The sequence below is a fragment of the Vigna umbellata genome, chromosome 1 (genome assembly GCF_029865625.1).
Source record: "Vigna umbellata cultivar VRB3 chromosome 1, Vumbellata_1.0, whole genome shotgun sequence".
Lineage (NCBI taxonomy): Eukaryota > Viridiplantae > Streptophyta > Magnoliopsida > Fabales > Fabaceae > Vigna > Vigna umbellata.
In genome coordinates this window covers 38,557,156-38,569,885 of record NC_142165.1, presented here as the reverse complement: position 1 = coordinate 38,569,885, position 12,730 = coordinate 38,557,156, and the positions used below count along the sequence as shown (strand labels likewise).

Genomic DNA, 12,730 nt, shown 5'->3' with positions numbered 1-12,730 from the left:
AGCTAACCTATAAGACCAAATGTTCTATGTAAGCCTTGGACGCATTGAATGCATAAACTAATTAAATGCATAAACCATAATCAGCTAAAATGAGACTTCAAATTGAATGCAATCTATTTATCATGTTGATGTGCAACGCATCAAGCACCCTGTAGCAATGGGATCACCTCGCTTTTAAATTAAAAGACATAGAACACTGTTGCTCCAATGTGAAATGTTCATTCTCAAATGACCGTGTGTTTTATCCTCCAAGAAAGTGCTCCCAATCATCTTGGCACATCCCATCCTCCTTGACTACCACCTACTTTACTTCTCATTCCATATATTAAAAGCAATCTCTTTTCTTCCATTCTTCCAGTAGCCGTGGCCCAAAATACCGTGACAGCTACTGCTCATGGACGTGACAATCACTGTGCCTTCTTCTCGTGTGCATAAAGGTGTGGCAGCAATTGAATTAAAGACATGAAGATGTGACCGTGTGAGCCACCTTTCTTCCCCTTCAAATCAGCGTTCACACACCAATTCCTTTTTCTTACTGCACCCGTGACCGCACACCACTAATTCACCTACTCTACTCCTTCAATGCATAAATGAAAAGTCATTCTCTTTTCTTCCAGCATGGCCCACCGTGTTTCTTCTTCTATGCACACCAACGCTTTCTTTATTCCAGAGCGTTCTACCACTCCCATTCAACACGCTTCATTCCCTTCAGACTTCCGACCGTGCATCAACTTCTCCAATCAACACTTGCATCCATTCAGCCATTCCCGTGAGCTGCTGCCTTCAAATAAGCTTCCTTCCCACCTTGACACCGTGCAGCTATGATGAATGAAAGCAAAGGAAATACGCACGCTCCTTCCAGTAGCCGTGAATCACCGCTTCACTCCAGGAAAGAAAAGGAACCAGCTTGCTTCCTTAGCTCCACGTCCGTGCGCACCATGCTCCAACACGCTCCAGCACAACAGGCGTCCACCATGAATCAACACCTCCTTTAAAGTTTGCAGCCGTGACTGCACCTCCTACCTTGCTTGCATTCCTAGCCTTCAACCGAATGCTTCTTCCTTTTCCATTTAATAAAAATTGTTCAAGAAAAAGAAACAAATGAAGATGGTGGCTGCTGCCTCCTCTTCTAAATTAAAAATCTGTAACAGTCTCAAGCACAGTGCATAAAACTGGAAGATGAGAATGCAATGAGAAATTAGCCACCGGAAAAAAACATTCTCCTCATTGAAAACCGTATTCCATCATAACAAAAGCAGAGTGAAAAAATACAATCCCCCCGTAACTGGTTGGCGGCTAGGGCTTTTCAAGAGCCGTGGGTCACCTTTAATAAGGGTGGGGTCCACACAAAAGAAAAACCTAGGTCTAAATCACTAACTTCTAAATTTTGGGTCTACTCTAATTTACCAAAAATTGACCCAAAATATAAGAGTTGATACAGAAATTTTAAACTACTGAATTACAATTTAATTAATTCAAAAATGTCTGTCTGGAGAGTCTTGAATTTATTTGGCATTCTTCTTGATGTCCCAAAATGTATTTCCGAAATTTTCCTGCATTTCAAAATTGCACTTAATCAGCTCAGAAAATCCAAATTAGCACAATTACAAATTTCCGACCAAATTAAGCGGAATTCGAAAAACTGGGAAATAACAAACAATTAAACACAATTCCCTGGTTTATTTAAGTGCAATAAACTAAATCTAATTCAAGAAATAACGATTCATCAAAATAGACCACACTTAGTCTTTTGCACTCCTGGGCAAAACTAAAACGAAAACCAGGGAACTACTCAAACATCAGGGAGCTGACACAGACTCGAAAGACAGACAACAAAGACTCCAAAACAGAAACACAGTTGCACAATTCTCACAAAATTCTGGACGGTAAAAGGTATAGGCAGAATCCAACACAGAGTCAACAAAAGCAGATACTCAAAGAATCATCCAAACAATTCAGTACAAGGAAAGCAGTCAATCAGTTCAAGAGATGAATCAACAGCAACAGAGCCTCACAGATGCACACAATCAGTGTTTCTCTCAAGTGTTTAAGGTAAATCAATGTCACTCAATGCACTCAAGAAAGCAAACAACAACAGACTTGGCAAGCCTCTAATATCAACACTCGAACACATATGCATGTTCAAATCAAAAGGTCTTTTCATGGTTGTAATGGGGCCAAGGACAAGGGAGGATATATCTGGATAAGAAGCTACAAACCATAAGGAACAGAGGAGCAATGGGGAACAAGTGTAAACACATTCAACCACACCCACAACCTCTAATTCCATCCTCTTCTTGACTCCATTATTCACAATTATTCACATTTTTTTTTATATATTTTTCTGCTCTATTTTTTCATCCTGTCTCTTTTCTTTTCTCTCTTTCAAAACAAAACTGTAAAAGACAAGATACACATATATTTACCAAAACAAAACAAGAAGAGGAACCAACTAGCCAACTCATCAGAAACCCCCAAGAGACCACACTTGTTCCCAAAACACTTCCAAAGCTCCAAAATTCCCTAAGGTTAAGGTAATCATGGTTTTTCTCTTCGGGCTAGTGTATGAGCATTCAAAACAAAGAAATGGTGGAAAGTATAGGCTCAAAATGGGTTATCAAAGAATTAAAATAAGGTAAGCGTATTTGGCTAGAGAGGCTCAAGAACAAAATTGCCTTTATCACTTCCAAACATGCATATCACTCGAGAATTATCAACAAGAGTCAAGCCAAGGCATATGTGCAAGCAATCAAGAGACATATCTCACACAAGAAAGAACATACAGTGGCTCAAATTCTCACACAGGGCATTTGTGTCACAATCAATTCAACTCTCAAACATCATGATCATCTTCCAAGCAAAGAAAAGCAAGGAATCCAAAATCTCAGAGTATCAATGAAGTGAAGGAAAACTGACAACCTAATCACAATCCAGAATTTACGAAAAGTATGCAAAACTGTACACAAGACACAACAAACTACATAAAAACCGAAACATGAACAAAGAAACAACCTCCCCTAATAGACCACACTTAAACGACACAATGTCCTCAGTGTGTCACAATCAATAGATCAAACAATCAGAACAATCATCAGATATCGACAAAGTGCAATAAAAGTGAGGAGGGAAGGAGAAAAGAAACTCCCTGAGTCAGATGGGAGGATAGGTGGGGTGGACCAAAGACGTCTCCTCCACCACTACATCCACTAAAGAAGGGTTGCTGAGGAAAGGCTTCAGTCTATGCCCGTTTACCTTGAAGCTTTTAGCTGTAGATGGACCTTGGATCTCTACTGCACCATAAGGATAAACATTAGTCACAACAAAAGGTCCAGTCCATTTTGATCTCAACTTACCACCCATGAGGCCGAGTCTAGAGTTATACAACAAAACCTGTTGGCCCACCTCGAAGTCCTTTCTAACAATAGAACTATCATGGAACTTCTTTGTCCTTTCCTTGTAGAACTTCGAGTTCTCATATGCCTCCAATCGGATCTCATCCAATTCATTCAGTTGCAACTTTCTTTCCTCTCCAGCTTGGTCCATGGAGAAGTTGCAAATCTTCACAGCCCAATATGCCCGATGCTCAATCTCGACCGGTAGGTGACATGCTTTTCCGAAGACAACCCGGTAGGGAGACATCCCTATCGGTGCTTTGTAAGCTGTCCTGTGAGCCCAAAGAGCATCGTCCAACCTATTGCTCCAATCTTTCCTGTTGGGCTGGACAATCTTCTCCAAAATCCTCTTAATCTCCCTGTTGGAGATCTCAGCCTGCCCATTTGTTTGGGGGTGGTAAGGTGTAGAAACTCTGTGCGTCACCCCATATTTCTTGAGCAAAGCTTGCATGGATCTGTTGCAAAAATGGGTTCCTTGATCACTAACAATTGCTCTAGGCACTCCAAACCTGCAAAAGAGGTGAGATCTAACAAAATCTACAACAACCCGAGCGTCATTAGTCCTGGTGGCTCTAGCTTCCACCCATTTTGAAACATAATCCACAGCAAGGAGAATATAACAGAAACCAAAAGAAACAGGAAAAGGACCCATGAAATCTATACCCCATACATCAAACACCTCACATAACAACATAGGTTGTTGAGGCATCTCTTGTCTCTGTGAAATTGATCCTCCTGCTCTCTGACAAGGTTCACAAGTGCTGCAAATCTTCTCCGCATCTTTGAAGATGGAAGGCAAATAGAAACCACAGTCAAGCACTCTGCGAACTGTTCTCTGTATCCCTAGATGACCACCAGGTGAGGAGGCATGACAAAACTGCAAGACCGAGTCAACCTCATGGTCTGGAATGCATCTCCTAGTAACCTGGTCACTGCACAACTTCCACAGATATGGGTCATCCCAAACATAATACTTAGCATCACTCTTAATTTTAGCAATCTGAGCACGTGATGCTAAGGGAGGAAAAACAGAAGCAACCAAATAATTTACAATGTGTGCAAACCAAGGAGTGGGGTGAGAGTAAGAAATCATCAACAAACTCTCGTCAGGAAAGGTATCCTGTATGGGCAACACATCAGCTTCATCATCAGCTTTTTCAATCCGGCTTAGGTGGTCTGCAACCAAATTTCGTGCTCCACTCCGGTCTTCAATTTGCAAGTCAAACTCTTGGAGCAGTAGCATCCACCTGATCAATCTAGGCTTTGACTCCGCCTTTTTCAACAGAAACTTTAGAGCTGCATGGTCAGTATACACAATAACAGGTGATCCAAGCAAATATGACCTAAACTTATCAAGGGCAAAAACAATTGCCAACAACTCTTTTTCAGTGGTGGTATAATTTGCCTGGGCAACATCCAAAGTGCGTGAAGCATAGTAGATCACTCTCGGCAGCTTGTCAATTTTCTGTGTCAAGACAGCCCCTAATGCATAATTAGACGCATCACACATGAGCTCAAATGGGGCTGTCCAATCCGGTGCCTGAATGATAGGGGCGGTGGTCAAAGCTTCCTTCAGGCAATCAAACGCCTGCTTGCATCTGTCATCAAAAGAGAAGTCAATATCTTTCTGCAGCAGTCTAGACAAAGGAAGCGCCTTCTTGCTGAAATCTTTGATGAAGCGCCTGTAGAAACCTGCATGTCCAAGAAAAGATCGCACCTCTCGCACGCAAGAGGGGTAAGGCAACTGCGAAATCACAGATATCTTAGCAGGGTCTACCTCTATTCCCTTTTCAGAAATGATATGCCCTAGAACCAAACCTTGTCCAACCATGAAGTGACATTTCTCAAAATTGAGAACAAGGTTTGTTTCTATGCATCTTTTCAAAACTTTTTCCAGACTGTCTAAACATGCATCAAAGGAGGATCCGTACACAGTAAAATCATCCATAAACACCTCTATGCAATTCTCAAGAAAGTCGCTAAAAATGCTAAGCATGCACCGCTGGAAGGTACCAGGGGCATTGCATAGACCAAAGGGCATCCTCCTATAGGCAAAAGTGCCAAAGGGACAGGTGAATGTGGTTTTTTCTTGATCCTCAGGAGCAATATTTATTTGAAAGTAACCAGAAAAACCATCAAGAAAACAATAATGAGATTTACCTGCCAAGCGCTCCAGCATCTGATCAATGAATGGCAGGGGGAAATGATCTTTCCTGGTTGCTTGGTTGAGCCTCCTATAGTCAATGCAGACTCTCCAACTGTTCTTCACTCTAGTTGGGATAAGCTCATCCCTCTCATTCTTCACCACAGTGAGGCCAGTTTTCTTGGGCACAACATGGATGGGGCTAACCCACTGACTATCTGAAATAGGGTAGATGATCCCAGCTTGCAAAAGCTTTGTCACCTCCTTCTTGATGACGTCCATGATCACGGGGTTTTGCCTTCTTTGTGGCTGTCTCACTGGCCTTGCCCCATCTTCCAAAAGAATTCTATGCATGCATGTGGATGGGCTAATACCAGGTATGTCAGCCAAACTCCAACCAATGGCCTTCTTGTGCTTCCTCAACACACCAAGCAACTTCTCCTCTTGAACAGAATCAAGGGAGGTGGAAATGATCACCGGTTTCTTCTCATCATCCTCCAAGTACACGTACTTGAGGTTATCTGGGAGCTGTTTCAACTCAAGAGTAGGTGCCTGCAAGTCAGATTCATTTGTACTTCCTACAAAGTGGTTAGTGCATTCTGACTCCAAAGAATTCACAGGTAAAGGCGGAACACTTATCTCATCAAGCTCCAAATCCATATCCATGACAATTACATTATCAACATCATCCATATCAAAAACATCATCAACATCATGGATATCAAAATTCTCTTCAAAATCAACATCATTCTCAGTTTCAGATTCAATGCATGTATGTAGAGAAGATAGAAAAGAATGCTCTTTCTTATGCAAAGAATCAAAATCATCAACAACATATTTATCAATAATGTCATCCAATGTATCGATCCTAAACAGAGAATGGTCCTCAGCTGGAAATTTCATTGCATCAAGGATATTAAAATGAACAACAATATCAGCAAATTCCATAGACAAAGTTCCAGCATACACATCAATCTTAGTTCGGGCAGTTTTCAAGAATGGCCTGCCTAAGATAATGGGAGCGGATCCACGAGAGAATCCCTCTTCCATTTCCAAAACATAAAAGTCAGCAGGAAAAATCAATTCACCAACCCTAACCAAGACATCCTCTATGAAACCTGCTGGGTGGGTAACACTCCTATTGGCCAACTGAATGACCACACCCGTGGTTTGCAAAGGACCAAGAGACAAAGATGCATATATAGACAAAGGCATGACATCAACAGAAGCACCCAAATCAAGCATGGCATTTTCAAATTTATTGTTTCCAATCACACAAGGAATGCAAAATATACCTGGGTCCTTGCACTTTTCAGGGATGTGCGGGACCGACTTACCAATAAGCGCAGATACATTCCTTCCCATGCTAATTCTCTCATTTCCCTTCATCTTCCTCTTGTGTGTGCACAGCTCCTTCAAGAATTTGGCATACTTCGGTATCTGCTTGATGGCATCAAGTAGAGGTATGTTCACCTCTACCTTCCTGAAGGTCTCCAGAATTTCCTTATCCACATCTTCCATCTTTTTGCTAGGAAGTGCCCGTGAAGGGAATGGTAGAGGGATAGGTCGGTCAACCAATGGAGAAGGTGCGGCAGCCGTGGTGGTGGAAGAGGGAGAAGATCCACCTGAAGAAAAACCACCAGCTGGAGAAGAAGATTCACCCACCTCAAATGCCTTGCTCGGACCGTCATGGTCGTTCTTTCTAGGACAAGTAGCAGGCATGGGTGTAGGTGTAGAAGAGGGCTCTAAAGGCACAAAAATCTGCTTCCCTGATCTAAGGGTTATGGCACTCACATTCCTTGGGTTCTGCACAGTCTGGGATGGTAACTTATCCGAATTATGAGACTGCGCCTGGTTTATCTGAGTAGCCATCTGACCCATCTGGTTAGTGAGACTCTGTATGGAAGCTCTAGTCTCCTGCTGAAATTGCATGTTATCCTTCTGAAACTGCAGGTTTTGCATAGTCATCTGTCTCACTAACTCTTCCAATGAAGGTTCAGACGAAGTGGAAGGGTGGGCAGCTGGTTGGGCAGGTGCCTCTTGCTGTTGCTGTTGTTGTTGCCTCTGGTGTTGTTGCATAGGTGGAGGCACATATCTGTTAGGTGCTCCAGCATTCTGGAAAGGTGGTGCCTGCTGTTGATGCTGTGGCGCATTGTTCCATCTCAGATTGGGGTGATTCCTCCACCCTGGGTTGTACCTGTTGCTGGATAAGTCATGATTTTGCTGTTGTTGCTGCCTATTGTTGTAGATGTTCGTAGCATAAGCCTGAGGCGCATCAGAGGCAGCAGATTGCTGCAAAGAAGGACAAGCATCTGTATAGTGGTCACTGGAAGGACAAATAGCACATAGCCGTGCAACAGATGCCGATGGAGCTGCAGATCTCTGGTTGGTAGTCAACTGTGTCACCATCTTCGTAAGAGAGTCAATCTTTCCTTCCAACTTGCTTTCAACAGCTGATAAAGACTGGGCAACAACATCATGTACGCCCCTCACCACAATGGCATCATTCCTGGTGCTAAACTGCTGGGAGTTAGAGGCCATCTTCTCAATCAATTGCCTGGCCTCAGCAGGTGTGGTGTCTCGAAGAGCTCCACCACTGGCAGCATCAATCATACCACGGTCCATGTTGTTCAAACCCTCATAGAAATACTGGACAAGGAGATGCTCAGGTATCTGATGGTGGGGACAACTAGCACAAAGTGTCTTGAATCTCTCCCAATACTCATATAAGTTCTCTCCACCAAGCTGCCTAATCCCAGTTATGTCTTTTCTGATAGTTGTGGTCCGGGCTGCTGGAAAAAATTTATCTAAGAACAGCCTCTTCAGATCATCCCAGCTAGTGACGGATCTAGGCGCCAAACCATACAACCAATCCTTAGCAACATTTTCCAATGAATGAGGGAATGCCTTCAAGAAGATGTGCTCTTCAGGAACATCATGTGGTTTCATACTAGAACAGACAATGTGGAATTCCTTCAAATGCTTATGAGGACTCTCACCTGCAAGACCATGAAACTTGGGCAACAAATGGATCAGTCCAGTCTTGAGAACAAATGGAACGTCCTCATCAGGATATTGGATGCACAAGCTTTCGATATCGAAATCAGGTGCAGCCATCTCCCTAAAAGTCCTCTCACGAGGTGGAGGTTGTGCCATATTGTTCTCAGTGTGAAAAACAACAGAATCAGAATCAGAATCCCGTGCAGATGCAACAGATGCAGTGGATGCAGTATGCACAAAGTACTCAGCAGTGGGATGCACAGTATCCAATGGAACAGACTCAAAAACAGACTCTAAAGATAAATTCCTAGAATGTCTGGCTAACCTATGAAAAGTTCTATCAATCTCAGGATCAAAGGGTGGTATAGGCCTAGGATTTCCCCTAGTCATGCACTAAGTCACAGCACCCTAAAATCATGAAACGATATCACAAAAATTTTGAACACACAAAACAACCTAAACAAACAAATCACACACACTCAAACATACAAGACAAAACACGACACACAAACAACACATTACCAACACAAAAAACCTAAGACTGAACCGTTGGTCCCCGGCAGCGGCGCCATTTTGATGAGAGGGTCGCACCTCCCAACAAAAGTTTGCATTAAAGAATGCAGTATAGTGCTAGGACATGACTCCTAGGTCGTCTCTCAAGGACCAAATGCGATTCGAGACTTAGGTCAAACACGAAGTGGGGGGGGGGGGTTTTGAAAGTGTTTTTGTGATTCGAAAATGATGTAAATTAAGACTGGAAATTAAATACAACCAAACACAATTGGAAACATCAAGGTAAATGAAAATATTAAATCGAACAATCTTGAACCGCACAACAGCCAGTTAATTATATTTGACTACTAAAAAAAAAAATTAAAATGGATGAGCTAATAAAATGAAATAAAACCAAACAAACTAGTGACTAAAAACACATGAAATAGCTAACCTATAAGACCAAATGTTCTATGTAAGCCTTGGACGCATTGAATGCATAAACTAATTAAATGCATAAACCATAATCAGCTAAAATGAGACTTCAAATTGAATGCAATCTATTTATCATGTTGATGTGCAACGCATCAAGCACCCTGTAGCAATGGGATCACCTCGCTTTTAAATTAAAAGACATAGAACACTGTTGCTCCAATGTGAAATGTTCATTCTCAAATGACCGTGTGTTTTATCCTCCAAGAAAGTGCTCCCAATCATCTTGGCACATCCCATCCTCCTTGACTACCACCTACTTTACTTCTCATTCCATATATTAAAAGCAATCTCTTTTCTTCCATTCTTCCAGTAGCCGTGGCCCAAAATACCGTGACAGCTACTGCTCATGGACGTGACAATCACTGTGCCTTCTTCTCGTGTGCATAAAGGTGTGGCAGCAATTGAATTAAAGACATGAAGATGTGACCGTGTGAGCCACCTTTCTTCCCCTTCAAATCAGCGTTCACACACCAATTCCTTTTTCTTACTGCACCCGTGACCGCACACCACTAATTCACCTACTCTACTCCTTCAATGCATAAATGAAAAGTCATTCTCTTTTCTTCCAGCATGGCCCACCGTGTTTCTTCTTCTATGCACACCAACGCTTTCTTTATTCCAGAGCGTTCTACCACTCCCATTCAACACGCTTCATTCCCTTCAGACTTCCGACCGTGCATCAACTTCTCCAATCAACACTTGCATCCATTCAGCCATTCCCGTGAGCTGCTGCCTTCAAATAAGCTTCCTTCCCACCTTGACACCGTGCAGCTATGATGAATGAAAGCAAAGGAAATACGCACGCTCCTTCCAGTAGCCGTGAATCACCGCTTCACTCCAGGAAAGAAAAGGAACCAGCTTGCTTCCTTAGCTCCACGTCCGTGCGCACCATGCTCCAACACGCTCCAGCACAACAGGCGTCCACCATGAATCAACACCTCCTTTAAAGTTTGCAGCCGTGACTGCACCTCCTACCTTGCTTGCATTCCTAGCCTTCAACCGAATGCTTCTTCCTTTTCCATTTAATAAAAATTGTTCAAGAAAAAGAAACAAATGAAGATGGTGGCTGCTGCCTCCTCTTCTAAATTAAAAATCTGTAACAGTCTCAAGCACAGTGCATAAAACTGGAAGATGAGAATGCAATGAGAAATTAGCCACCGGAAAAAAACATTCTCCTCATTGAAAACCGTATTCCATCATAACAAAAGCAGAGTGAAAAAATACAATCCCCCCGTAACTGGTTGGCGGCTAGGGCTTTTCAAGAGCCGTGGGTCACCTTTAATAAGGGTGGGGTCCACACAAAAGAAAAACCTAGGTCTAAATCACTAACTTCTAAATTTTGGGTCTACTCTAATTTACCAAAAATTGACCCAAAATATAAGAGTTGATACAGAAATTTTAAACTACTGAATTACAATATAATTAATTCAAAAATGTCTGTCTGGAGAGTCTTGAATTTATTTGGCATTCTTCCTGATGTCCCAAAATGTATTTCCGAAATTTTCCTGCATTTCAAAATTGCACTTAATCACCTCAGAAAATCCAAATTAGCACAATTACAAATTTCCGACCAAATTAAGCGGAATTCGAAAAACTGGGAAATAACAAACAATTAAACACAATTCCCTGGTTTATTTAAGTGCAATAAACTAAATCTAATTCAAGAAATAACGATTCATCACTCCACTTCCTCCACATCCTCCACTTCGTCCACTTCGTCCACTTTGTCCACTTTGTCCACTTCCTCCACCTCGTCCACCTCGTCAACTTCGTCAACTTCATGAACTTCGTCCACTTCGTCAACTTCGTCAACTTCGGCCACTACCTCAACTCCCTCCACTTCCTCCACTTTCTCCCCTTTGTCTACTTCGTTCTCTTCGTCCACTTCGTCAACTTCGTCCACTTCGACAACTTTGTCCACTTCGTCCACTTCGTCAACTTCGTCAACTTCATCAACTTCGTCAACTTTGTCAACTTCGTCCACTTTGTCCCCTTCGTCCATTTCGTGCACTTCGAGCACTTCGTCCACTTCCTCCGCTTCGTCCACCTCGTCAACTTCGTCAACTTCCTCCACTTCGTGAACTTCGTCCACTTCGTGAACTTCGTCCACTACCTCAACTTCCTCCACTTCGTCCACTTCCTCCACTTTCTCCACTTCCTGCACTTCCTCCACTTCCTCCACTTCGTCCATTTCGTCACCTTCTTCAACTTCTTCAACTTCGTCCACTTCGTCCACTTCGTGCATTTCATCAACTTCCTCCTCTTCCTCCACTTCGTCCACTTCGTCAACTTCCAACACTTTGTCAACTTCGTCCACTTCATTCACTTCCTCCACTTCGTGCGCTTCTTCCAATTCCTCCACTTCCTCCACTTCGTCCAGTTTGCCAACTTCGTCAATTTCGTCAACTTCGTCCACTTCGTCAACTTAGTCCACTTCCTCCACTTCGTCCACTTCGCCAACTTCGTCAACATCGTCAACTTCGTCCACTTCGTCAACTTCGCCCACTTCCTCCACTTCGTCCACTCCCTCCACCTCGTCATCTTCCTCCACTTCGTCCTCTTCGTCCACTTCCTCCACTTCGTCAACTTCTTCAACTTCCCCCACTTCCTCCACTTCGTCCCCTTCGTCCACTTCGACAATTTTGTCGACTTCGTCCACTTCGTCAACTTCGTCCACTTCCTCAACTTCCTCCATTTCCTCCACTTCCTCCACATCCTACACTTCGTCCACTTTGTCAACTTCCTCCACCTCGTCAACTTCGTGAACTTCGTCCACTTCGTCAACTTCGTGAACTTCGTCCACTTCGTCCACTTCGTCAACTTTTTCAACTTCGTCCCCTTCATCCATTTCGTGCACTTTGAGCACTTCGTCAACTTCCTCCACTTCGTCAACTGCGTCAACTTCGTCAACTTCGTCCACTTCCTCCACTTCTTCCACTTCCTCTAGTTCGTCAAGTTTGTTAAGTTCGTCAACTTCGTCCACTTAGTCCACTTCCCCCACTTCCTCCACTTCCTCCACTTCGTCAACATCGTCAACTTCGTCGACTTCCTCCACTTCGTCCATTTCCTCCACTTCGTCCACTTCCTCCCCTTCGTCCACTTCCTCCACTTCCTCAACTTCGTCAACTTCCTCCACTTCCTCCACTACCTCAACTTCGTCCACTTCCTCCACTTCCTCCACTTTCTCCACTTCGTCCACTTCCTCCAC

At 43.2% G+C, this 12,730-nt stretch overlaps 1 protein-coding gene across 1 annotated transcript; it reads right to left on the bottom strand.

The window, feature by feature from the left end:
• Window positions 1–757: 757 nt before the first annotated feature.
• LOC148205288 (uncharacterized) lies at window positions 758–8,925 on the bottom strand. Its single transcript, XM_088104226.1, has 4 exons — window positions 7,197–8,925; window positions 5,553–7,160; window positions 938–1,061; window positions 758–878 (listed from the first exon to the last, which is right to left on the bottom strand). The coding sequence occupies exons 1-4, from the start codon at window positions 8,923–8,925 to the stop codon at window positions 758–760; spliced, it is 3,582 nt and encodes a 1,193-aa protein (XP_087960352.1).
• Window positions 8,926–12,730: the final 3,805 nt, after the last annotated feature.